This window comes from Glandiceps talaboti, chromosome 2 (genome assembly GCF_964340395.1).
Source record: "Glandiceps talaboti chromosome 2, keGlaTala1.1, whole genome shotgun sequence".
Taxonomy (NCBI): Eukaryota; Metazoa; Hemichordata; class Enteropneusta; family Spengelidae; genus Glandiceps; species Glandiceps talaboti.
The window spans coordinates 30,302,314-30,330,226 of record NC_135550.1 but is presented as its reverse complement, the minus strand read 5'-3'; the positions used below and the strand labels follow the sequence as shown (position 1 = coordinate 30,330,226).

General features: G+C 34.4%; 2 protein-coding genes across 2 annotated transcripts in view; one reads left to right on the top strand and one right to left on the bottom strand.

Moving 5' to 3' along the window:
* Positions 1-5,160: 5,160 nt before the first annotated feature.
* Positions 5,161-9,868, top strand: LOC144453362 (estrogen receptor-like). Its single transcript, XM_078144636.1, has 5 exons — positions 5,161-5,273; positions 6,736-6,999; positions 7,457-7,598; positions 8,248-8,378; positions 8,904-9,868. The coding sequence occupies exons 1-5, from the start codon at positions 5,261-5,263 to the stop codon at positions 9,254-9,256; spliced, it is 903 nt and encodes a 300-aa protein (XP_078000762.1). The 5' UTR covers positions 5,161-5,260; the 3' UTR covers positions 9,257-9,868.
* Positions 9,869-15,110: 5,242 nt separating this feature from the next.
* The window catches only part of LOC144446524 (nesprin-1-like), a 168,360-nt gene continuing 155,557 nt past the window's right edge, over positions 15,111-27,913 (bottom strand). Inside the window, 12 exon segments of the mRNA XM_078136309.1 lie at positions 15,111-16,812; positions 17,391-17,571; positions 17,868-18,083; positions 18,495-18,824; positions 19,758-19,963; positions 20,528-20,624; positions 21,225-21,668; positions 22,103-22,156; positions 23,239-23,439; positions 24,188-24,508; positions 25,442-25,592; positions 26,939-27,126. Of these exon segments, the coding sequence (XP_077992435.1) occupies positions 16,598-16,812; positions 17,391-17,571; positions 17,868-18,083; positions 18,495-18,824; positions 19,758-19,963; positions 20,528-20,624; positions 21,225-21,668; positions 22,103-22,156; positions 23,239-23,439; positions 24,188-24,508; positions 25,442-25,592; positions 26,939-27,126 (2,604 nt within the window). The 3' untranslated portion in view covers positions 15,111-16,597.

Genomic DNA, 27,913 nt, shown 5'->3' with positions numbered 1-27,913 from the left:
AGTTTGGCAGTTTGATATACAAATTACATACTTTTCAAAAAATACATGTACGTTGAAATTGACACAAGTATAAGTTGATATAATGGACACAAACAAACAAACAGATTGTTTTCCTTTCTTTCAAAAGCCAGATGTCACCATGGGTGTTATTTTTTGGTTTTAAGTCAAATTTTAATCACTGAATCCTTAGAACCTACATATGTGTGTTATATCATGTATATTTCATTGTCTTGATGTCATGGTGTATCTAATACAGGAATTGGGTTGAATTTTTATCATGCATGATATACTATTACATGTATGCATGTTTCATGGGAGGACATGTTGCCTACAGATTCTATGAACTGCTGTATCAGTGTTTATAGAAATTGGGTCAGAAGGCTTATAGCACAGTACAGTGAACAGTGGTGAATTGTATAGGTTAAAGGCATACTCTAAGTGCATGGGGTTCATTTTTGCTGCATATATGTAGTATGTATTGTAATACTGGTAGAATTGTATAGGTTAAAGGCATACTCTAAGTGCATGGGGTTCATTTTTGCTGCATATATGTAGTATGTATTGTAATACTGGTAGAATTGTATAGGTTAAAGGCATACTCTAAGTGCATGGGGTTCATTTTTGCTGCATATATGTAGTATGTATTGTAATACTGGTAGAATTGTATAGGTTAAAGGCATACTCTAAGTGCATGGGGTTCATTTTTGCTGCATATATGTAGTATGTATTGTAATACTGGTAGAATTGTATAGGTTAAAGGCATACTCTAAGTGCATGGGGTTCATTTTTGCTGCATATATGTAGTATGTATTGTAATACTGGTAGAACTCAACTCTGATATTCAATATTCAATGATATAATTTAGTTTAGCTTACTGAAATGTCAAGGAAACTCACTATCATGCCATCAACTGTGATATCAACTCCAGACATAATATTATCCAAGAGTTTTTCAATTGATATACTAAATAAACAAATAAAAAACGTGAAATCATCATCTTGTGTCATTTTAAAACCTTCAATTTATATGAAATTGTATGAATGATACAGTGTGCAATTAGTACACAATTACCGGTAGATGTTATTTCCCAATATTTGTCTTTGTTCAGCCAGTGAAAATACAAGTGACCTAAGGGGACTTTGACACTATGTGTTGCTAGATGAGTAGTGACAACCCGTAGGTCGTAAGTATTTTCTGCCTGAATGAAGGAAAAAATTGGGGAATAACATAATTATACCATCACCAGTAATATGAACGAAAAAGAAAGTAATTGCAATTTTGAACTTTTAGGCTCATATTTCCAACACAGCAGAACCAGTGAGTGACATCAATACACATTGTCATGACATAGACGTGTGTTGTTGTGATGTAGAATGACCAGAGTATATATTCCATATATTTTGTTCAACTTGGTTCATGCATGGTGTAACAATATTTAAGATCTTCTTTGACATAAATATTCTACTGTTACAGCTGCCAGTTACCTGGAATCCCCAAAGATCAGCTGCTTCAAATAGACAGAGAGAGAAGAAGAGAACAAATTGGAATCATGCCGGTCAGTGAACTGACAGACGCACAGAACACTATCACTGTAAAGATTGAAAATCCAAGCACCCCTGCCGATGGAAGCCCTGTTGCTGCATATGCCAGTGGTACTAGTAGTAGTGGTAAAGGTAACAAAGTTAAAGATGGGCCTACACGTAATTGTGCTGTTTGTGACGACGTAGCTTCAGGCTACCATTATGGGGTATGGTCTTGTGAGGGATGCAAGGCTTTCTTCAAAAGAAGCATCCAAGGTACTGGTAAATATACCTCTATTGTGGTTTTCATATCGGCACGTGTTCATCACAATATTTTAAGCCAAATAATGCTGATTAGAATAGTATGGGTGAAGAATTCAGCTGTCATGAGTCATAACGAAGTACCACATTGCTTGTAAAGTATTCAAACTGGCACGTAAGCAGTATAGTGTTGTACTTTCTAAAGTAGAATTGTGTGACTCTTGTGTAGAATATGTGAATATGTGCATGAAAAATGTTTGAGAAATCAAATTAAGCCATTTAAATTAATATATGATATCAAGCAAGGAATTTCCATAGTTTATTTATTTATTATTATAAATGGAATTGCAGTTGTGTTCTCAGTTTCTCTGTTTATTTATATTTTCTTTATCAAACCACCTTCCATTTAGTCAAAAAAAAGATAAAACATTACAATTCAAGTAGGCAAAAAGTAGAGCTTTGACCCAGAATAAAAGAATGTTTCCCGATGAATTTACACACTTCCTTAAAATAATATTTTAAAAAAAAATATGAAACTACTTTAAAAATGTTCTCAGGCCTTAGTTGTTAGACAGCTGCCATTATTGGATAGTTCATACTGAAATATTGAATAGTCTAGTGACCTGCAAAAAAACAAGATATTCTTTTGTATGAAAATTTACATAATTAAAAAAAAAATATATTCAATTTCTAGAAAAATGTGAATTTATGTTTAAAGAAGGAGGAATGTTCGTAGAAATTACCAATGTTTTAACACACTAGACTAGGAGATTTTTAACTCTTTCTAAATGATCGACCTTTTCACCTGTTAGCAACTGCTGTAACATGACACTATTGTGCTATGTACATAATGTCCTTACAATGACCTCACAGCCCATACATATTACAATTTACAGTTGTATAATATGTTCATGGTAGTAAGCCATATTTAAAAACAACACAAATAACATGTCAGGCTGTCACTGTCAGACAAACACTAGTTTTCCAGAGGGCGCTCTCTCTTTCTATAATATGATATTTTAGAAATATGTAGGGTAGATTATTTCAGTGTAATATACAGCAACTCAAACCATATGTGTAATTTAGACATTTTGAATACATTTGATGTATAACCTGTGTTAGCAATTCACAATAAGTTCAAAAGCAGTTAATTTATGATTTGAAAAACTCAAAAAGCTAGCTGGTTGACTGAGTGCAGCTTAAAATTGTCAAAAAAAATGTCTTTAGTTATTGTGTCTGATTGTAAGAAATGCTGTCTAGCCTATTGTACATACTTAGTAGCTCCCTAGTGGTATGTAAGCCATGACTACATGGTAATTAGTGCATGATAATTATCCACAGAACATGTGGTTAAACATATGTTCTGTGTTCACATATGCATAGATAAAATGGACAAGCTGGTCTGAGGACACAGAGAAATGTTATCATTAGAGGGGTACATATTGCCATCAGTAAATAAATGGTAGCATATCAGTTATTCTCTTTATTGAAATCTTTAGTAATATACTGTAACAGTGATTCACATATACATACAGTGCTGAAGAGACAGTATGGATTTATCCATTTAATAGCCAGTTCAAAAGTATATTGTCTGTGTCTACATCTGTCTGTCTGTTTGTTTGTTTGTCTGTCTGTCTGTCTGTCTGTCTGTCTGTCTGTGTGTGTGTGTGTGTGTATCTGCATCTGTGTCTGTATGTCTATGTCGTATGTCTGTCTGTCTGTCTGTATGTATATATGTTGTCTGTCTGTCTGTCTGTCTGTCTGTCTGTCTGTCTGTCTGTCTGTGTATGTGCGTGTGTGCATGCACGTACGTATGTACATATGTACGTCATGTGTAGTCTAGAATTCAGTTATGTGTAGCCTAGAATCCAGTCGTGTTTAGTCTAGAATCCAGTTATGTGTAGCCTAGAATCCAGTCTTGTTTAGTCTAGAATCCAGTTATGTGTAGCCTAGAATCCAGTCATGTGTAGTCTAGAATCCAGTTATGTGTAGCCTAGAATCCAGTCGTTTGTAGCCTAGAATCCAGTCGTGTGTAGTCTAGAATCCAGTTATGTGTAGCCTAGAATCCAGTCGTGTGTAGCCTAGAATCCAGTCGTGTGTAGCCTAGAATCCAGTTGTGTGTAGTCTAGAATCCAGTTGTGTGTAGTCTAGAATTCAGTTATGTGTAGCCTAGAATCCAGTCGTGTGTAGTCTAGAATTCAGTCGTGTGAGCCTAGAATCCAGTCTTGTATAGCTTAGAATCCAGTTCCATGGGGAATTTTGGCTCTCATCTTTCCTCTACCATGCCTGGCATTTTGCTAGTGGCCATTTATTCAAACCTAAAAGTAGGTTATGATTTCCTACAAGAACATTAACCCCAATTGTGTGTCATGATGGGTGAATGGTTAGCGTGACTGGCTTGGAATCTACAGGTTGCAGGTTCGAGCCCTGTCGCTGCCTGCTGTTTGTTTCTGAGTGGCTAAAGTCCTTGGGCAAGATTTGAACCACGACTGTGCTTCAGTCAACCCAGCTGTATAATTGGGGACCTGGTAGGATGTAGGTTGCAATGTGAAGGCTTTAATCCTATGCGCTTAAATGGCTGCAATGGATTGTATGCTCCCCGGGGAGTTGAGGAAGACTAAATGGCCGTTGTGCCGTTCTGATCCGAGCCAGGGCTAATAATTGTAAAGCGCTTTGAGCACGGTGTGGGAAAGCGCTATATAAGAACCGAACATTATTAATTGAATATAATTATGTTTAAACTGTATCGCTCAATCTCTGAAATGGTTCTAGCCACATGTGGGTCTTTTGACATCATCTCTTAATGGGAAAAATTTAAAACACAATAAGAATTTGCGCCACCTTTCAGACCGAACATTTAAGTAAACAGCTGCTAATGAAATTGTAGATGAAAGACGAGAGCCAAAAATCCCCACATAACTGGATTGTATGCTAGTGTGTGGGATAGAGCTGCCACTATTGGTGGATTGTATGCTAGTGTGTGGGATAGAGCTGCCACTATTGGTGGATTGTATGCTAGTGTGTGGGATAGAGCTGCCTCTATTGGTGGATTGTATGCTAGTGTGTGGGATAGAGCTGCCACTATTGGTGGATTGTATGCTAGTGTGTGGGATAGAGCTGCCACTATTGTTATAGTAGGACCACTTTCAAAGGAAATTTCTCCCACCTCAAACCTGATAACTTTGACAGTTGTATAGCATTGTAAGTGTAGTACGTGTATGTGTTGTCATTTGGAGTGTCTAGGGATCCAGTAATGTTGTCATCTGTTATTGTGCTCTGGAGATTTTGCTGGCAATTTGGAAAATAGGTAAAACACACTTGTTTGTAAATTTGTAATGTATTTATTTATTTTGTTGTTCTCATTTTTTTCCACAGGATCAGCGGAGTATGTGTGTCCAGCCACCAATGAATGCACCATAGACAAACATCGCAGGAAAAGTTGTCAAGCCTGTCGCCTTAGGAAGTGTTATGCTGTAGGCATGATGAGAAATGGTGAGTTGTACTCATATAACAATTATAGTTAAGATATTAGACAAAGAATGTTAAATTTAAATGTCTATTATTGAAATTTTGTTGGGTTGGGTACTAGAAATCCATTCCAATTAAAATAACATTAGGTATGAAATCAGCTGGAAGACAATCATAAATATTCCATATACCGGTATTTAGAGATAAAAAATTCAAAACTTCACATTGCATACTCGATAATATAGGTGGAATACAGATGATTATTAATATTAAATGGTAAAGGGAGAACGGATGTAACAACGTACCCACTGGGGAAATGAAAATCAACTGATATCAGATCTTTTAAATAGAGGCCCACATAGGCATATCATGGTTAAGGTTATGATAAAAAATATTGGAAATCACACCAGTGAATTTAGATAGTGGTATTTGTAGAGAAATAAAGTAGTGGGTAATGTGTGAGAAGGCCTGAATTGTGTACAAGTCAGTTGGACTGTAAAGATGTCATGTGAATTTCATACCATTGATACATAAAGAAAATAAGCATTTGGTATGTAAGTGTAAGTGCAGAAAAGAATTGTCAAGTATTTTTGGATGTAAAGATATGATGTGAATTTCATGCCATAGTTATTACCCTATGGTTGTGATGGATGCAGGGGGTAGGAATAAATATCAAAATATGTTTACATCAATAGTAAAATATATGTGAATATCTTGCCAAACATTCAAATCATAATGCTTATGTATGGAAAAAAGTGTGGAAGAGTACAAGAGATTTATCATGTATTGACAATGTTACATTTCTGATTCCAAACCGTCTGTTTCCTGAGGTGAGCTTACCGATAAAAAAGGAGAAATGGTAGAAATATATACAACAATTTTACTTGATTTTCATTATTTATACTTGATTTTACTTGATTTTCATTATTTAGATCTAAATGGTAGAATTTGTTGCGCAACTATAAAGCCATTTAGTGAGGAGACTGAGAAATTAGAAATTATTGTAAAATATGGAAGTAATATCAAAGTAATTCCATGTAGGTGTATATGTAAGGATAGAAAGTTTAGTATTAGAAATATATGTAGGAATTATAAATAGATATGGAAGGACAATTAGCTGTTATTCCCCAATATTTTTCTCTGTTCAGCCAAGGAAAATATGAGTGACCTAAGGTGGCTTTGTCACTACAAGTTGCTTCACGAGTCAAGAGTTTTTCCGGCTGAGTGAAACAAATGTATTGAAGAATATTATACCAGCACCAATGTCAAAGAAAAGTTGGGGAATTTGGGAAAGTAATCACAATTTTGAACGTTTTGACTCATTTTTTGAACACAGCAGAACCAGTGATGTAGACATGCATTGTTTTGACATAGATAAGCGTTGTCATGACATAGAACGACCAGGCTATAAATTCCATATTTTTTTTGTTCAACTTAGCTTGTGCATGGTGTATAATGTAGATTTATTGGTTATCTTTGTACCTAGGTGTACGTAAGGATAGAAAACCAGGAGGTAGAAGTAAATACAAGAGACCTGCTAGTGATGATATTGGAGCAGCTGAAAACTGCTTTCCTTGTAAGAGAGTACCAACTAACCCCATTCTGATAGCACTTGTCAATGCTGAAATGGAGCCTATCACACTCGATGAGACTGTCAATTTTGATGACCAAAACTACCTCATGAAGTCACTGATACAGCTAGCTGACAGACAACTCCTACAAGTTATTAACTGGGCTAAACAAATTCCAGGTATGTGTTCTGTATTTCATCATTTTTATAGCTAACTGATAGACAACCCTATATATGGCTAATATCATAACTATACTTGGTTACTGTTTAAGAAAACGTTTTTGAAATGTTAGTGATTAGTTTTGTTGTAATCACATTGTTACTATGTGAGTTATATGTTGGAAATTATGCTTGTAACGTAATATTTTAAACTGGAAGGTAAAAACATTATTTTATGAAAATCATGTAACATTTCATGAAATGAAATGTCAAGGATGAGCTAAAAGGTAAATTACAAATTATTTTCTAACTCTGAAAGATTTTATGTAACAAACAGTCAATGATGAAGTAAAAGGTAAAACAAATTATTTCAATATGATCAAATCTTATAAATTTTGTGAAACAAAATGTATTGATGACAAATGAGAATTACGAGGAAAGTGACCGTAAACTAACATTTCTTATTTTTGTTACATAGGCTACAGTACATTGGAATTAGATGACCAGGTTAGGTTGCTAGAAAACAGTTGGTTGGAAATCTTACTCATCAGCCTTTGTTACAAATCAATGCAATATAAAGGAGAAAAGCTATTTTTTGCACCAGGACTTATTGTTGATAGGTAAGATTTAGCCTTGCTATGTGTTTTATACTGTATTTTACACACTACAAGATCTAGTTTTTATGACAGTTATTGGTGGCTGAGTGGTCAAACCACTGGTCTCTTATCACTGCAGTTGGGTTTTTATGACAGTGGTTGGTGGCCGAGTCAGTCAATCTGCAGTCAGATTCAAAATCTGGTCTGGATTTGATTAAATTTGCCATACTGTAAGTAATAAGGCTGTCATTTAGTTTGACTCTACTGGATGACGCAGGTTTTCAATGGTTCCCTCCTGCATCAATACTGAACCCATGAGGGTCAAACCTCACTGGATATCTGGGGAGACAAATTTATGAAAATTAAAAGCACCATCAAACTATAGATAGAATATTATTATTTCAGTTCCACAAGCCAAGGTTGGAATATACTAAATCAGTTGTAGTTTTGAAGTTCTGAAATCACAAACTATATAAGTTTTCATTACAACATAGTCCTTGAAGTCAAAAGTAGAACATTCCAATCTATTTGTAGTTGTGAACTATGTGGCACTTCTAAGCATGTGTAGAAAACAAGGACGTTACACTATCTACTAAATAAATACTGCATCTTCAGAAGCAGGACTGAGTTCTTGGAGATAGTGATTATTTGAAATTTTGTCTGATGTTTTCAGGAAAGATTTTGCCAAATCAGGATTCACAGATCTGTGCCAGCACATAGCAGCTATAGCCAACCGATGTGCTGCCTTTGATCTCAGCAAAGAAGAATTTGTGTGCCTCAAGGCCCTTGTACTTGTCAATTCAGGTAAGAAACATTTCTAGTCTAAGGATTAGAAAAAAAAAATCACAATGTCACTGATTGTCAGATGGCAAACCCACAAGCTTGTACCTGTGTGAAAATTAACAATTATTGCTAAAATTTGGTACATTTAATAAAAGACATGGTTCTAAGTTTCCTTCTTACTTTAATTGTCATTTCTAAGTCATTCAGACTGTTACAGTACAATTATGAAAGTATAACCAACATGTACTCATACACTTTCTTTTTTTATACTTTGTGAAATTTTTAACTGTCCCATCATTTTAAAAATGTTATTAGAAACATAGCCTGTAAGGGTGCATACTTAAGGCTATGTTGAAGATACGAGTACAAAGATCATATCCAATACAATATGATTGTCAAGTGAAGAACTGCAATCTGGTGGCCATTAGGTGTCCTAAATGATATACAACAAAATGTACTTTATTAATCAGTGTGTTCAATGAAGTATGCAAGTGTACATCGTGATAAAAGAGCAATAGAATTAAAATCTTGTACTGTTATTTACAGCCATGGAACTACAGAGTCAAGACAGATTACACAAGTTACAAGATGATCTAACAGATGCACTAAGTGAAGCAGTTGAACTCACAAATCCTACAGAATTGAGACGACTTCCTAAGCTTCTGATGCTCCTTTCCCATCTACGCCATCTCAGCTGCAAGGGTATAACTCAGTTGTTTGAAGTGAGGAACTCTGGCAATGTGCCACTTTATGATTTACTGCTAGAGATGTTAGATTCTAATACCATTGTCAGGAGACAACAGAGACAAGCCCAGGAATGGAAAGAAGAAATACATAGGCCTAGTGACCGAGATAATGAAACTGATCAGGGAGGCAACTTTACAGAGCGTACAGAATAATAATGGTGATAGTACAACAATTTCTGCTAAGCAAAGCTGGTCACTCCTTCTTTTCATATAGTTTTGTCCATTTCTATTGCGTTCTATATGATGGGTGGCACCACTTTTGAAATGTGGGGTTCATAGGGTTGATTGGTTAGTGGGGTAAGGTGCAGTTACAAACTGAGTTTCTCATCCGTTAAATATTCAAAAAGCAATCCTGAGCTGTCTTAAAAAGAATTCATCAAAGATAGTATGTGGTTAAAAAGTATTAAAGATACATTTCTGATCAAAAAATCATGGGTGAAAACAAACATGATATATTTGTAAAATTCACTTTCACTAGGTTTAGACAAAAATCATCTTCAACATATCTACAAGCCTTATTTATTGATAGGAATTAGTTTTAGCATACTTTCTCCCATACAGTTTGGTCAACATATTTTTGCTTTTAGGAAACCTTTTCAGCTGTCAATATTTAAAATTTTTCCACAGAACTTATTAGGTACTTGTACAAAAGATATTTAGCTCTTTAGCTCATGAACATATTTAGGGATTTCAAACCGTAGGTTACAATGGTGAAATTTTATTATGTGCACTTTTTTGCCATTAGACATTTCAAATCTTGTGCATACTTACAATGCAATGATGAAAGATTTTAGAGAGAGAGAGAGAGAGAGAGAGAGAGAGAGAGAGAGAGAGAGAGAGAGAGAGAGAGGGAGAGAGGGAGAGGGGGGGGGGTTGAAATAAATATCTATTTTTATGACTTCATGGAGGGGGGAATCGTCAAGTATTGGCAAATATCTATTACTGTTACAGTGAAAGTGTGTCTGCAAAATAATAAGACCAGTGAAGTGTAAGCTGAAATTAATTAAATTAACCAGTCCAGGTTTTAGAATGTTAATGAGATTGATGTACTTAAGCATATTAAGGAAATTTTGGCAAGTTTTCACACACACACAAAAAAAATGATTTTTTAATGCTATTTATAATTTGTGTTGTCTAAACCCTTCCAATTGGTAACTCTGAGATGAACTACCAGTATCTATAAATAACTTTCAGAGTCTCTATTTAAAATCACTCAAAAAGAAAACCATCACTTCACCAGTTTCATTCAGCCAAGTTGGAAAATTTAACTTGTTTTCCAACAGTGGTAGAAGTACGAATATTATTCATTAATGATAATTATCAATTTTTGTTCTTTGTCACCATGGTTACAATCATTAAAAAAAATGATAATGTTAGACATATATATTTACGGGACTTGCTTGAACATATTTCCAAATACAAATACATTGGTTAGAAAGTGGTGCAAGACCACATATTTTGGCATAGGATGTAATCCACCATACAGCAGTACTATGTAGTGAATTCCTTTCAATATTTAGATAAAAATTGTTTATTTGGGCTAAAAAGACTAAAGTCAACTTAATTTCAGACAAAATGTTTGATTTTACCACATAAAGCATATCAGTTCTGTTTACAAAAAAAAAAAATTCAATTAGCATACAGGTAAACACCTGTCTACAACATCTCTCCCAAAGTCTATTAAAGTAAGGGGTATGCTCATTTCAACACCCTGTTAGTCTTCTGATTTGCAAATTTAAATTGTTCATAAAATGAACACTGAACAATAGTAGTAGAATAGATTGTCAGGATGGGGTTATATACATAACTACGTTGTGACAGCCAGAATGTCAGAAATTATAGCATATCTTTTAAAGTTTATGAAAGAAAAAGCCATTTTCTTTATTCGTCTAAGATTATGTCTGATTCAACAACTCCTAAAAGTCATCCATTCATGTCTAGATACATTAATAGTATGACATGTTGAATTCATTCTATGCTGTACTATATATAATTTATCCTGCTTCAACTTACATTATTTGTATATACTTTTTCCAGGTTGTAGTAGAAAATTCAAAGGTCAAAATGGCCTATACATACTAATTTAAGCTTACTTCAATTACTAATGGGGTACATTGACACCTTAGTCTGTGTTTACCCCTGTTCATGTGTCATACAATTAAAGGCAGTCTCTTTTAGTAAACTACAAGTTTTTGTACTTTTCTCCTGACGTACTACATAAAATAAAACTTGACCTTATGTTCATCTTTGCAAGCTATAATATAAATAACAGCAATGAACTCCAAGTTGAACACTTTTTTAAAAATTTTAGTAGCCTTTAATGACAAAACAGCTATTTTGCTGTCCTTTCAAAGTATAGTATAGTATCGGTGAATGCTGATGCCAAAGGTGATATTTTCTTGGCTTACGTCAAGTATGTAAAAAAGGTGGGGGAGTTATGTATGACGCACAAAGTGTTTATTCAATAGTCACGACAACTGACTTGGTTTATTTTTAGTTGTATGAAATCATGGTGAAACCTGGGTTTTCTTCAGTTGTAACAATGGTATATACTTTTACTAGTAATTATGTTGAAATGAAATAATTTGTAATAGTTGTAGGAAATCATATTATTTAGTTTATGAAGTGTGTTTCTATGTTTTGTGTTAAGTTGTCTGAAAGACTAATGAATTCATCTGACATGATATATGTTTTGTGTTGCGAGTGTCTGCTAAGTATAACAGTTCTATGTCACATTATTTCATAACCTCTTGATCCTAAAATTGTTTTATTACTCTACTTACTTTTCTTGTAGCTGATTTAAAAAAAAACAGAAAAGAAATTTTTTTTAAATGGCAAATACAAACACAATGAGTAATGTTTGATTTTATCATTTTGACCAATATTTAAAATAAGTTTGGTTATGAAATGTGAAAATGACTGTCTGTGTATTTGACCCAGGTCATAATATGTATGTAACAATCTACAAAGCTGACAAATTCTATGTATCAGATCAAAAATATATAAATATATATATATATACTGTTTTCTCAGTTGCTGTGATGATGCTTGTTGTATCAGTTGTATGAGGCCCCAGTTTACAGTAACACCAGTATGATTTCAGAAAGAGTATAGAAAAGTAGCAATGTATACTCATTTACAGTTTGTATAACCGTTTATCAGACTATCATTGTGACAGTTTTGTCAGTCATCGTAAATTCCATTCAGTTCACCATGTGGTGGGCATGTGCCAGAACCAGTGTACCCTCTAAGCCAATTTCTAATGACACATCAACATTTGGTGTTCCCCTATCTCTCACTATGTGGTGACTCACAAGAAATCCCCGTTTTTCTCATTTTGACTCACAACAATAAAATTTGGCTATCATTAGAGGGCACACTGGCCTCTACTCAGACTTATGTTGCTGGATTTCAATAAGGTGTAACATGCATTGCCAGTCATAATTTTAGCATTTATATTTTATCTTTGAAGAGAAGATCTTTTTTCAACTTTGTGTCAGTCTTTAGAGAATATTTGATTTTCTCCGAACTGCAGCTGGTGTCCTGAAATATGTTAAAGAAGAAATGAGATGGCTAGTACAGAGTATTTCACCCATCTTTTATCAGTCCATGCACATTAATCAACCTAGCTAGGAAAGCTCAATTGTACAGCATTTTAAACCCTTTGTATGTATGTGCCATATGTTTGTACAAAGGTCAGAGGTCAGATTCAACAAGGTAGAACCACTCAAGCCAGACACACTGCACACAGTCGTCAATCTAAACAAGGCATTAAATGACCTTACATAGTCTACTTGGATGTCATCAGTCACGTCTACAATCTTATCAAACACTTTGTATTTATTGAGTACATTAACAGCTACATTTGAAAACAAAAATGGTATTTTAATAGAAATACATGTGATTGAGTGAACTGAAATTTCATTTACTTTGATTGTGCTAATTAGTACACTGCTAAAAGTTTTATAAAATCATACGTTTAAAATGTGGTGACTATCGACCGCTTTGGTCTAGTTTTGAATGGTACCAGGGAATTATGGAATACAAAACTTTTTACCTTGCTATTTATATGAATGTCTGGCATTAGGGCACATTATATTCAAGGTGTGTTATGTAAGGACTGTATGCAGTGTGTCAGATTAAATGTTCTACTCCCCCCCCCCCCCCCCCCACCCTTAACTTTAACTTTGAACCCTTTTGGAGGACATGAAAGACTTGGAGGTTTGCAGGGTCAAAGAAATAAAACTTTAAATAAATGTAAAAAAAAAAATACTGAGAAGTCTGTGTGAGATTCTTTAAAGACTAATGTATGATTGTATGATTGAGTGTGATTGGCTTGGCAGAATGGTAGATTGAGTGTGATTGGCAGAATGGTAGATTGAGTGTGATTGGCTTGGCAGAATGGTAGATTGAGTGTGATTGGCAGAATGGTAGATTGAGTGTGATTGGCAGAATGATGATGTAATTAGTGGAAATCTAATATGTAGAAAAGTGTATGTGGAGATGGAGGGAAAGAGAAAATGATCAACAGTGAGTGAACTGGACTCAAGTAGCAGTGAGAAAACTGCCTTTTCTTGTAAGGCCTATGTTTACACTACTGTTTTCTTTGTCTTCTTTCTACATATTTATTCCCAAATTATTTTTTTAAAAATTTATCTTGATCAATATTCCGATATGACTACTTCATATGATTGATTGATTTAGGCTAATTCAATGAAATTACTACTATACTAATTACTATACTATACTATATTATACTATGCTATGCTATGCTATACTATACTATACTATATTGTACTGTACTATATTATACTACACTATACTATGCTATATTATAATACTATACTATGCTATACTATACTATACTATACTATACTATACTATACTATACTATACTATACTATACTATACTTTATCCACTGGACCACTAGGGAAGTTGTAATTAATACGTACGGTAATATTAACCTATTTATATCTTTTAATAGGCACTCGAGAAAAAAATTCTCCAACTCATATAGGAATTGAGCTGGAACCACAATATAGGCCTGGGCTTTGAAAACTAGAACCTTAACAAGTGTGTCACATGGTTCTTGTGATGGTTATATTAAAACACTTTATCTCTTAATAAAAGTAACAAAAGTATAATAAATTATAGCTACATAAACTCTTAATCTGCAAGTTGGATAAATTTAGTGACAGTTGAGTCATGCTACCTACGGCAAGGTGCCCGTTCTAGAAGTGTCTTGGATGGGATGAGTCTCACCTTGAATAATGAACAAACCATGGTGTGGATTCACCTGCTGAAAACACAGTAAGAGTACAAACTGGCAGCTGGGCAACCACATCGTAACAGTATTTAGATTAGATGACCAAAAATGTAATATAATAATACTATGTTGTATGTACGATCATTATGGAAACACCATGATTTCTACACAAGTTCTCCTCTTACACTTTTGATTGAGAAACATACATGTTTCGAACAAATCATTTGTCCTTGTTCAGTGACATTCCACCAATCTACAGTGACATCATCACAGGTGGACAGTTAGATGTACATAAACTGATAAGTACTTTCACACCTGAATTTACATATATTGAAGCTAACCTTTTCACACCACTGGTTACTCAACACCTCCAGTAAATTTGTATCATTCTGTCAGATCCAGTTAGACACTGAAGAAGTGATTTGTTCAAAACATATGTATTTCTCAATCATAAGTGGAAGAAGAGAAAAGTGTAATAGGTATAGATTTCGGATTTTACTCCATGATATTGATACATTGATGAAAAATTATATTTACAGGTGCATCTGTAAAATATAGATATTTATGATTAACTTTTAATAGTTAACGCACTGCAGTGGAGAAAAACAAAAGAAGTTTTGTTCTTTCCATAGAGGGCGTGTGTCAAATTTGAAAGCTGAACATTGGGACTATTTCTTCATTCACAAGCCTCACAATTCTGTACAAAAAATGGAATCCAGACACTGAATATATGATTCATCATTCATCATTATACATCCCATTTTATTGACGAGTAACAAGCCAAATAGCAAATATACAGTGTAGAAGCATTATGTACAAAAATATTGGACAGCGATGCAAACACATTGAAAAAAACAATATATCACAAATTGGAAAGTTGTGGTTTAAAACAAGATCTACTTGTAACAGTTCCATCTCTGCAGCTGCATACATACGTCATCATCACTCCAGGCTTATAGTTTATTATAAATACAATCGTATAAAACATTTGGCTGATATAGAATATCTTAAATAAAAACGTTGCTTGGTGTATTACAAAATATTTTCAGCTGTATGTACTTTCTATTTAATATTCATGACGTTGCTAATTTGCTTAAACTAAACTTTCTCCACACTGGTACACCTTTTTTATACACATTCACTCTTGTCCTTGGTATGTACAAATAAGACTGTACAAAAACTGAATGTCACGATGTGACGCTGTACACATGAATATGGGTATCCAATTCACAATTTACTGTCCTGTTTACTTTTTTAAGAAATTCAAATTTGCTGATAGAATACCTGGGGTTTATGGAGAACAGAAAGCCAAGTCGTTTCAAACACTTGAAATACAAGTTTGTCTATGTGAAGCAATATACATGTAAAGTACATGTATAAATGTATTGTACATCTCTATACTCTGAATAGTTCAAAGTCTCCATATATAGTATAATACCATACTACCTTTTTCCCTCTATACTAGATGCAGAGTTAAAAATCATTGATTTTTTTTTTCACAATCAGGAGGACATTTCTTTGGAAAAATTTGATAAAATCATTTACTTTGCCTCTGATATATTTAAGAAGCTTATTTTTTTATACATTGTAACATTCCGTTCTGGTTTGACCAGAAAAATTCATTAATTTAATTTTCATTTCAAGACAATATGAACAAAAACAACAAAATATTACTTTTCAAAATATGAAGCCAACAATACACTACAGTGGGTACATGCTAAAACTAGGATAAACATAAAAAATCACTAAATGCAAAAAAAATACTTTCAGACTTAAATATTTAGGAATAAAACTGCAAATATTTGAAATTATAAAAAAAATTACTTGCCTTTATGTGACTTTATTCTGTATATGATTATTTCAGACATAATTTTTCACTAATTGTGTAAGAAATGGACACATAGCTGCATAAGTTTGATGCTGGAAGCTGGGTTAAGTTGTAAGCTACATACAAAAAATTCAATTTGGGTTGTGCACTTTCTCTACAATTTAATATAACGTTATCTTTCATTTTATTTATAAAAATTCTGGTTTTTTGAGCTGTTTGTTACTTTCTATCAAACTTTACATATTGACACATGAAACCTGAGGAAACATCTTCCATATTATACAACATATACACAACTTGTTATAATGCAGGCCAGGTTTTAAAAGTCTCTTGAAAGTTCACATAAAGCAAATCTCTGTTTACTATACACAATAGGTCAAGTTTGGGTATTTTTTTGTTTTAAATCGGTGGAGGTCCATTTGTATATCTTAACATTGTTTGAAATGAGTTAGCAAAGTTGTTAGCAAGTCCACAGCTATAGTCCTCCTCTGTCATGGGTACAAGGCATGCAACGCCAAGTAGCAGCAACATGAGCATTTGGAGAGGAAGTGCCGCCCTAAAAACTCTCACAAGAAAAGCAGATCTTCTTTGCAGATTCCCGCCTTGTTGCTGTGCTGGACCAACCCTGTAAAAAAATAAATTTATGATATTGTATTAGCTGAACGCTGCTGATACCATAATGTTATTTCAACATTTCACCCCAACCCTACAGATTTTAAATTGTTAGATTTCATTCATTCTAATGGTCAATGTATAACTACCAAAATACCATCAAACACATTTAGATACTTTAAATATAATAATATTAATAATGGTTTATTTAGAAACAATAGTCCATCGGCCCTTAGTACTTTACAATACAGACAAAATGTAAAATCATACTTTTAAATATACAATCACCTATACATGTATTAATGGACTAGTTCTTTCTACAATTGTCTTTACATTTACCATAATCTGTTTATTACAAACATGACAGTATCCCTTAGCTCACAGAAACGTTTTATTCCAAAAACTTGGTATTGGTGGTAGCAAGGCTTTTGAACAAACAATATCTAAACATGCTGGACTTTTATAATGATAAAGGGCCTTGATGTGAAATACAAGTATTCAATGATCCATTGAAATTGTGTCAATGAAAGTGTTGTGAGTATGTTGATGAAGTTAAAAAACATACACTACAATGGTAAACAGTCTCACCTTGCTGGGACGTGCACTCCTGATGTGCTTGTAGTTGCATCCGTGTAGTAATGCCGGGGAAATCCTGCTGATAACACTGGTGTGCTGGATCGAATAGGAAGTATTGGACTACCCATACCTCCCATAGCACCATCTATTGAGTCTAATGGCATTGCCATCATACCGTCGTCATCCTGTATGGACAAGGTATGGCAAATATTACAATAAGTTTTATATTGTCATTTAATACTTTATATCTTTTAATATCTGAAGATACCTATGATTCTACAACTTAAATTTGAATTTCAAAATGAAATGAGGTAATACCTCAAATGACACTGATGAATTTCACAGTCACTGATATTTCCGTTTTTCTCTTACAAATAGTTGTTATGTTTTCAAAGTGCTTTAGAAGAATTAGATATAACTGTTGGTTCTATCGTCTCTGAAATCACTAGAAGGTCCACAACAGTTCACAACATTAACTTACCATATCATGGAATTGTGATGTGTCGATGGTATTTTCCAAAAGTTCAATATTGTCCATACATCTTTTGAGAAGACTGTTGACTTTATTGACAATAATACTGAGTTTTCCTTTGGTCATCTCCCACTCTCTAGTTTCAGCATTGACCAATAGTTGATCTGCTGTCTCTTTTAGTGACATCACTCTAGGGTGGGATTCTTCAAGTTCATGCCGTATTTTCTGTGATACAAAAAATACAACAATAATTAGGATCTCATATTATAACTTGCTTTCTTGGTTGCTTAGTAAACAGCGCCCCCTAGTGGCATAGAATATATAGCTTCCTGTCAGTGTCATGAAACTTGTGGAGTAGAGAAGTATACATACAGTCAGTCATATGCAAAATAGGGTGCCAGGCACCAGGCAGTTATGCCTTTAATAGTATATGATAGCAATGAAAGGATTTGTTTGTGGGAAAATATAAAAATTAATAAATGACATATCAGATTCAAACTTGATCAGAATTTCAGTACTTAGTAAATTTTCAATACATTTGATCTTTTCAGTCAGTCTACATTATTAGGGAATCACAGTGGGTAAAGTTTGCGGCAATTTGCTTCCAATACGTTTAGTTTAGTTGGTATTACTTACCAGGTAAGTTTTGTAATAATCCAGCAATATCTCATGATCTGTCTCTAGCTCTAGAGGTTCCATTTCATTCATATCATTTTCCACAGTTTGTAACCAATCTAGTAGGTCATTGGTAGTTTGGTGAAACTCATCACAACGCATCAACTGCATTTGTAAATTCTTCTGCCAGTCAATTGCTCTGGAACACACAGCTTCCCATCGATGGTTCATCACATTCATTTTCTCCTGTAGTTCTAACCCGTATGGTGAGTCTTGTTGTGTAAATTTCTGACTGCATAGATTGATTGACATCACTATAGCCTTCCTTGCATCTAGTCCTAACAGAAACTCCTATTGAGACAAGCAGATTTAGATTATGAATCCGACAAGTAACATAGACACTGTCTGGTATCTATCTCTGGTTGACACTCTAACATGTAAATGTACTGATATACACAAACAACACAGGTCAGTGGGTTTTAGACTAAATGAGAAAATCTTACCCCCTGCCTGGATTGTTACATTTGTACCAGAGGTGTACACCTACCATATGTCTTGGATCAATCTAACAAATTCCTGTCACTACTTAAAACTGGTGGCCATTCTAAATTCAAGGACAAACTGACAGTATTAGAATGTAAATGAAACTGAATGTAAATGGAACTGAATTGATATCAACCTGCAGGGGGCAAAAACCCATTTCACTAGGTTAGAACTCATTCTTTCTTTTATCATGGACAAAGTGTTCTAATTTGTGCATTCTTCAGTTGTGTAATCATGTTATTTACGTCTTGCATGTTCTTTGCTAACTCAATAAATCAGGATAATTAAATCTATACATCACACTACAACCTCTCTCTCTTTCTTGTACAGTAAAGCTGAACTGAAGTGGATAGATACCACAGAAGTAGTGTATTACATAAGATGCAGTTGACTATTACCAATGGCAACATCTACCATGTAAATGTACAATGTAGGTGGGCTGCTAACATTTATTTGTAACAAATTACTGTAAACTCCTACATCCAACACAGATGGCACTATAACCACTTGTACATTACCAGGTAACCAACCCTGTTATTAACCAGTGATATTTCTTGAAATATTAAAGGCTCAAAACAAACTACTACTGGACAATTTGATTTAGTTATGTTGGTTCACTTTGTCCTGAAGATATGTGTGATCATTTTTCTAACAGAGATTTTTACATTCAGGTAGTTGATATGGACGTTTCTCTGTCTGACTCAAGCTTGAAGCAAGGTTGGTGAAATTTGAACTTCTTACCCTGTGTTGCCTAAGAGTTGACTCCAAATCATAGATATTACCACCAAGTCCAATCTGTGTACTCAAAATAGTCTCAGCGTCGTCTAACCATGATGTAATATTCTTGAGATCACTTTTAAACTGCTGCCATTCTTGGTGCATCTTTCTCATCCTTCTATACTTGTCTACTACTTCAGGTTGCATCACTTCCCATCGACTTATGATCACTACAAGTGAGAAAAACACAGTAAGACATTCATATGTAGATCTAGTTAAAACTGATAACACAAGTTTAGGAACAGATAACACAACTAGAACAGATACATATCAGACATACTGGGTTGTTCATTATTCAGAAATCCTAGACCAGATCACACTAAAAAGTTGCTCAGTAACCTTTGTCTTGTACAGTGGTCAAATAAACCAGACTATTTGCTCTACTTAAAACCAACCATAAATACTTCAAATGTTTCTACGAATCTTTCACTATCCATGATTACTGTTTTACTAAATCTTTGCTAATATATTGCGATATAACCAAGGTGTTTGGTAGCCTAGAGACTTGGCTATATGGCTTGGAAATGTAGTTTGCCAGTACAAACCAGTATGTCGTACATATAGCCAAGTCTCTGGGTGAACAAAAAGTGCCAGATTGCCAAGTCTCTGGGAGAACAGAAAGTGCCAGATTGCCAAATCTCAGGGCAAACTGTTTGTGTAAATATAGTATGATGTTGGAAAACCTTCATATTAATATCCTAAAGACACCATCACATAATAAAGTCTTTACCTACCATTGATACGTTGTGTTAATATTTGATCATCTTTCAATCTCTGTCCAAGACTCTTGGCTATTGCAATACAAGCTTTAGTGTCAGCCAGCAGGGACTCCTGTAGTTGGAAACACAAAGTATATTTAGTAAATAAATTTCGTAAGTAAAGACACTTATACTGAGATACAGTAAGTAAAATACTTTGTGTATAAACTACAAAAACTTTTTGAACCCTTTTCATTGAAGGTGAAATTGCAAGCCAATTCTGGCAACAAACAAATACTGTGAGTTTACAACCTTATGATGCATTTTATTTGCAATGTCATTATCAATATGTTCAATGCAGTATGATTTGAGAGGAAATCAGTTGCAAAAAGTTTGAACTACACAAATACACATTTTTTTTTATCCATTTCTGACTGTTTTATACAATTACCATAACATTTACTTTTATCAGAGTTCAAAAATTCTTCTCTTTTTAACAAAATTATCCATGTTTTGTTTTATATGTGAAATAGTCAAATTCAAACCACTGACTATGTTAATCCATTGAGTCTTACCCCAATCACTAGTAGACAAAACATAAATTATTGGTAACATTTCGATTTTGTAAAACTAACAGATAATGTATACATTTTACTTGATATGGATGATATAAAAGATTGTGATGTGGTGTATACAGAAAATGCTTTACTTTGATGTTACAGCTTGTACTTACATATTCTTCTTTTTCATCTTCAATTTCAGGACCTGCTGGTGTTCTCCTATCTAATGTAGCTCCTATTGCCTCAAGTTTCTCTTCACTCTCTTGTAATGCCTTCCTGATGCTTTCCGTTGACATCGACGATGCCCGGAGATCTGTCATAGCTTGCCACCTGGCCTCTGGATCAGATGCTATGGATGCAGCATCCATTAAGTAGGTATCCCAGTCTAAGGATTCTAAACTAGCTGGTGTATCTCTCCCTGAAAGCTCTCTGTATGGTGAAGCTGACCTAATACTGTGACTGTCTGCCGTTGAGGGCGTCCTTCTCCCTGATGGTGTCCTACGTCCAGGGCTAAGGCTTGATCTACTGTAAAGACTAGATCTAGCAGGACTACTAGATTTACTGGACCTTGCTGGACTACTTTCTCTGGAGTCAAATGATGACCTGAAACTATCACTCTGTAAAAGAAAACACATCCAAAATTATTAAAATGAGAACTGTCTCTAATGTTTTTTACACTGAATAAAGTTTTTGCCACAAGAAACACATAACTGATGAAAGTTTGATGGAATTTTTCTCATACAAAATCACAATCACTGGGTAATTTGGTAGCAACTTTCCTGGATGGGTGTTAAATAAAAAATAATATCAACCAAAGTAAATCTCAAATAAATGGTACAACGCTGTGGCCTAGTTTGAGGCATAGTCACATTAGTGTTTGTTGTTATGGGAATTGTGAGTATTATTGGAAGGTGGATAAAACACACACTGGTGGGAAATCAAAGGGGAGGGGGAGGGGGAGGGGGTTAAATGGTTAAAGAAACAGCTGTAATCATGCTGAATGAAAATACTGAGAGGGAGTGGAAAAGTCAGAAGCACACTTCATACTCACCGGACTGATTGGGACAGTTAGATAACTCTGTGCTATTATCTGACGTTGTATCTCCTAAATGCAGCAGTTGCCAAAGACAAGTGAGAGAGAAGCACACACACCTTTTAGCTACAAAAACTTTCACTACATTGCGGAAGCATGCTGACCTAGTTTAGTTATGAATAGAAGAACCCCCACACCCTCCCCAAAGCCATTCTATCAAACTATACTATACTATATCTATACTAGACTGAAGAACCCCCACACCCTCCCCAAAGCCATTCTATCAAACTATACTATACTATATTAGGAAGGTACTCACCTGACTTTGTTGTTCTGACTACACTGCTCTATTAGGAAAGTTCACCTATCTGGCACTATAACTGAACTGTGGAAGCACTTGTCTAAGTTTCTGTCAAGCTAAACTGTACTGAGGATGTAAGCTCACCTAGCCTGGCTACCAATCTATTCTGCCCTATTATGTTGACAGATGTTCTCCATACCCTAGCTTTACTATATTACACTGCTGTCTGCTATCAATATACATAGCCATTATCTGCTTTCATTGAAACTAGCTTTCTTGAACTAGTGAGAGTCCATGTTAAATGCGGCCATTGTAATCTGACTGACTACATTAACTTCTAATCTACAGTTTGTCTTCTATGGGTAGGCTGATGAGGAAGGTAAGATACAATGTGTTGGTGTTAGTTAGATAAGATAGATACCTTGAACACCCAATGACTTAGTTAGGGAAGTAAGAAAGTCTAGGTTGGATAACTGGGGTAGGGATGGAGTAGGTGATAGTGTATTATTTATGCAGTCTCTGTTTTTCACTAACTTTGATTTGTAACATTTAACATAATTGGTCTATCTGACATGTGCTGTAATTATCTAACAAATCAGTGTCCAGCTTATGTACGTATTTGTTCACAACATCACTTAATTTTTGAGTCTAATGAAATATTTCTCTATATATTCATTAAACCTGTCACTTCTAATAATTTCAGGGTCCATCAAGAGTTATTTCCACATATATACACCCCATCTTCTGAAAATAATGGTTTGATCCAATGGCGTTTCTAAAGTTGACCATTCCATTTCAATATTACAGGGACACAAGCTGATTGAGAGGCACACAGATTGGCGTGAAATCTTACCGGGTTTAGTGACAATCTTTGTAATTTCTTCTGATATCTTGAAACTCTGTTGTATACTTCATCACAGTACCTGTGAAGTTCATCTAATTCTTCTTGTATGACCACAGCATCAGCTGGGTCACATTTCTGCATCAGAGAATGTGCCAGCATATTGACGTTGTCCAGACGAGATCGGTTTAAGTCTATTTCATGTTGGAAAGCCTATGACACACACAAACAAAATAAATGAATACATTGTCAAAATAAACACACATACATGAAATGAAAGGCATACCTTGGAGTAAGGTGACAAACTTTTCTGAGTATACTGGATGGTGTATTTTGACTTTGTAAAGTGAATCTGTATAATAGAAACATTTCCTGTCATTGCTCAGTTCATGTTCTCATATTCATTTTGGCCGAGAATGAGTACACTTCGCTGTATTAACCAGTGAACAACTAAAACTCTTTGTGAACACAGTGTGGGGTCCTATCACAACATAGCTCTATGTCCGGTAATTTCAATTAAATTAATGCCAGTATTGTGTTCAAGGTACGATAAATCGTCAAGGTAACACACTTAAACTCTCTAAACTACAAAACCGTACAATTGATAGGCACCACCTGTCTCCAACAATACAATGCAACGGTATCCTTACTTTAACTTTCACTAAAACTAATCAATTGTTTGCTGAATACACTATCATTAACCTTTTCAATGTTAACGTCAAATCCTTTGCAGTCATTTCTGTCAATATAATTGTACAACATCCGTTTCTGTTTTTTTTAAAAACTTTAACACAATTTAGACAGCAAGGGAAAAGAGGGGAATTCTTTTTTTTTTAATTTTTGTGGAAAACTGATTTACAAAGCAGTGAAAATGTGAAAGTACGACAATTTTTGTATTCTTTTGGCGGGAAAAAACATGACAAATTTTGGTGGGAAAACATCTTTGAGTTTGATAACCTACCTTCATTTGCTTGACTTTGACTGATGTGTCTGATTCTGAGAAGTGTTCTACATTGGTAAGCTGAAGGTCGATTTCTGTTAACCAGACCAACAAACTTTCTTTGGCATTTTGGAATTCTTCTTTCTGGTCAAGCATAAATTTAAGTCTCTTGATAATACTGCCGCATCGCCGTGACAAGTTGTCCCATCTGTTATTGATATCATGTACCATAGTTCTCAATTTGTTAGAGTTGTCTGTCCTGCCTTCTCTGGCAAGTCTTCTGTACTGTTTGTTGATGATTTCTAGTTGGGCAAGATTTTCATGGACTTTACGTTGGAACAGCTGTGAAGTAGATTGAAAAGAAATAATGAAAATGTCGATCAACACCAAATAAATTTTGTAATATCATGATACAATTTTTAAACTGTTATAAAAATAGACAATATGAAATCATGGATCAACTTGAAATTTTTAATTAAATGGACAACATTCTGCAGGGTTGCTGACACAGAAACTGTTTTAAAGTCAACAAATGCATCGATTTTTATCAGTCGTCTATGGTAATAGCCTTTTTTTGTCTTTTCAGTTACTGTCACATTAAAAACCACACCATATGTAGACAAACAAAGAAATGTTTCAAATGTGATCAACACTACTATGCAAATCAGGAAAAAAATATCTTTATAACGAATGTAACTGGAAATGATCCAAAACATTTTTGAAATCTGTGCTAAATAACAAATAAAATGAAATCTTCACTAATTCACGAACAATATGCATAATTGCTTAAACATTACGAGCCAATTTATCTATCCATGCATGAAGGTAAAACTACACAAAATCATTCCATTACTTTCTTTTTGAGAAAAATAAAATGAAAGAAACTCAAATCCAGATTTAGTGTTCACCCTCAGGGTAAATAGGTAATTAAGACATCAACTAAAACTATTTACTCCAGAAAAGATAATGTTAACTTTAACTCTTTTGTCACCGTTCTTTAGAACACAGACTTCTACAATATATCAATGTAATAAAACAATGTTGTCAAATCTTGACTTAAACTTTTTACGTCATCCCTCTATTGTTAGTAGTTGGAATGAAACTGTCTCCGAGTCTAGCCCTAAGGGCTGGATGATGTACACGTCAATACAAGCTGACACTTGTTACAATCCTGATACCATCTCTACACTCATCTCCTTACTGATATGACAAGACGGAGATGCTTTAAATAGAAAATGTCACAGAAAGTCAAATTGTGCAATGTTTTCCACTAACCTCAAATTTCCTGAGTTCTTCCTTGATGACAGCAAAAGGTGCATTAGATGATTTAGGAACAGTAACTAATCTTTCTGCAGATACCAACCATTCTTCAAATTTACCGTAATCATCTAAGAACTTCTGCCATAGTCGGCCTGTCTCTTCAATACTGTGCAAAAAAAATAATTGATGATAGTCAATATTTGAAAATTAGGTTTACTGAGTTGTTAATGATAAGAGTTGTCACCAATTGTTCCGTTCAAACCAATGTATGTCAACTAAATACTGGGGTAAGGTTTGACTCTGAGGATGGGTATTGATGTGGGGCTATGAGTAAATGTTGAATTCTAACATATATTTTTTATTTTTAAGTTTTGCTATGTTCATTTGTCCACTCCAGACATAAAATTCATACCAACTCTTTCCCTACACAGTTTTCTTTCAAATTCGAAGAAGAGAATTCAAACATGAAAGCCAACCACCACTGGTGTCAGTGAAAACGGAATCCCTTAAACGGTTACATTTGTATATCCTTCACTTCATGTTTCAAATACAAGCACAGATAGTCTGGATGCCAATTGTGGTGTGAGTGGACATTATTTTAATGGTAACGATACTGTACTGGAACTAACTAGACTGTGTGAGTGGACGTTTAATGGTAACGATACTGTATTAGGTACTAGACTAAGACACAGAGATGTAAAAGTATAGAAAGACATCAAAATTGCACAATGTAAACATAATTAGACATTGATTTCTACATAGACCGTCCACCAAGTGGAGGTGGAGGGTAAATGATTTCTATGAAGGAAATGAACATTCTACCTCATGCTATTAATCCTATGTTGTAAACATATTGTTATGTAAATTTAAAACAATGGCCAATACACTAGTCACTCAAAAGACAGTCAATTAGGAAAGACTGGTGGCTACATACACAATGTGTCCTAATCAGAATAGCAATGACCTGATTTTTAATGCAACCATTTCTTTTGATGATGTAACAAATTTTCCAGGTCAGCGAAGGAAGATTTACCATACTTAGCTATAATATGTACCCTTTGAGTTATTATACTGACTTCTGTCAGTATAACGCCTCCAACATGTAACTAAGTACCAAAATATAATTTTTTTTTGAAATAGTATTATTTATTCTTACTGGTACTGTGATTTATAACAACAACATGTTTGGTTAGTAATTATTGACTAAAGCAATTTTTACCAACAAACTATCTTGTATCATTTTCATAGCAAATAAAATAATACCAACAGAATTTTTTCATTACAAATTCTACAAATCCCCCTTCATTTTGACTGGTTCTACTTAATTCATATTCCTAATCATACTGCCTGTGGTAATAATCTAACCAGTAGTACCTGGGTTTTCCAAACATAGCAGCATACAACAACTATATACACACAATACTTGTTATATATGTAAAGCTTAGATGCTTTCTTAGTAAACTGACACTATATTGACTGAATGACAACAAACTGACATAGGTAGAAACTGACCTTAACCTCCTCTCCATGGACAATGCACAGATATTCCTCCATCTTTGATCTAGACTTCGTGTTGCTGTCTGTATAGCATCACAATCAGCCTCAGTAGCACAGGCATCGCAGTCGTGTAGCAGTACCTCACATAGATTCAATACTGATGCTACACCAGTACTGTGTCGTTCTATGTCTTTCTGTAGCTCCTACAATGACAAAAGATATTGCACTTGACAAATGTACATATTAAATGATCATACACTACATTTAGCCCAGGGCATTTAGACCAAGGTTGAAATAACACTCAGAAAATTCACCTTGAAAACATCTATCATGATCTAAACATAAATAAGTATATAAGTCTGCTTACTTTTCCACCCCAGTATGCCATATCACATTGCTTTATTTTACCCTCAAAAAGGACAAGCATTCACTCTCCAGGAGGTATACACATTTGCTTATAAACATTGATTATAGACTATACCATTTGAGATAGGTGTGAATGTAATAGGCTTGGTTATAAACATTAATTAGACTATACCATTTCAAGATAGGTGTGGATAGGTTCCAGTGTGTGAGTAACCAACGAAACAATTTAATGTTTCACAAGGGTGTATAATTACGGAAAGCAGGCAAAGTATTCAAATTCAAAGGCCAGTTTGGAGATAAACAGTAACTACATGTATATAGTATTAGCCAGGGCAATTGTGAGTTTGACATTTGAACTTTACAAAACTCATCAAGGGTTTAGCTCATATGACATCTATATCACTCATTAATTTTTGAGAGTCATGTAAACAGTAAGGAAATTACTAATAACGAGATGAACTCTTGGCATACTACTGGTAGTATGATAAATCAGTAGATCCAATCAATTTGACCTTTGAGGTTTGGTTTGAACAAAAAAATTAAAACTTTTAAATATCTAGGTCATATGTTATGACAAAATAAAGACAACAAAATTATAATTTTTTCTCTCCATGTAAACAACAT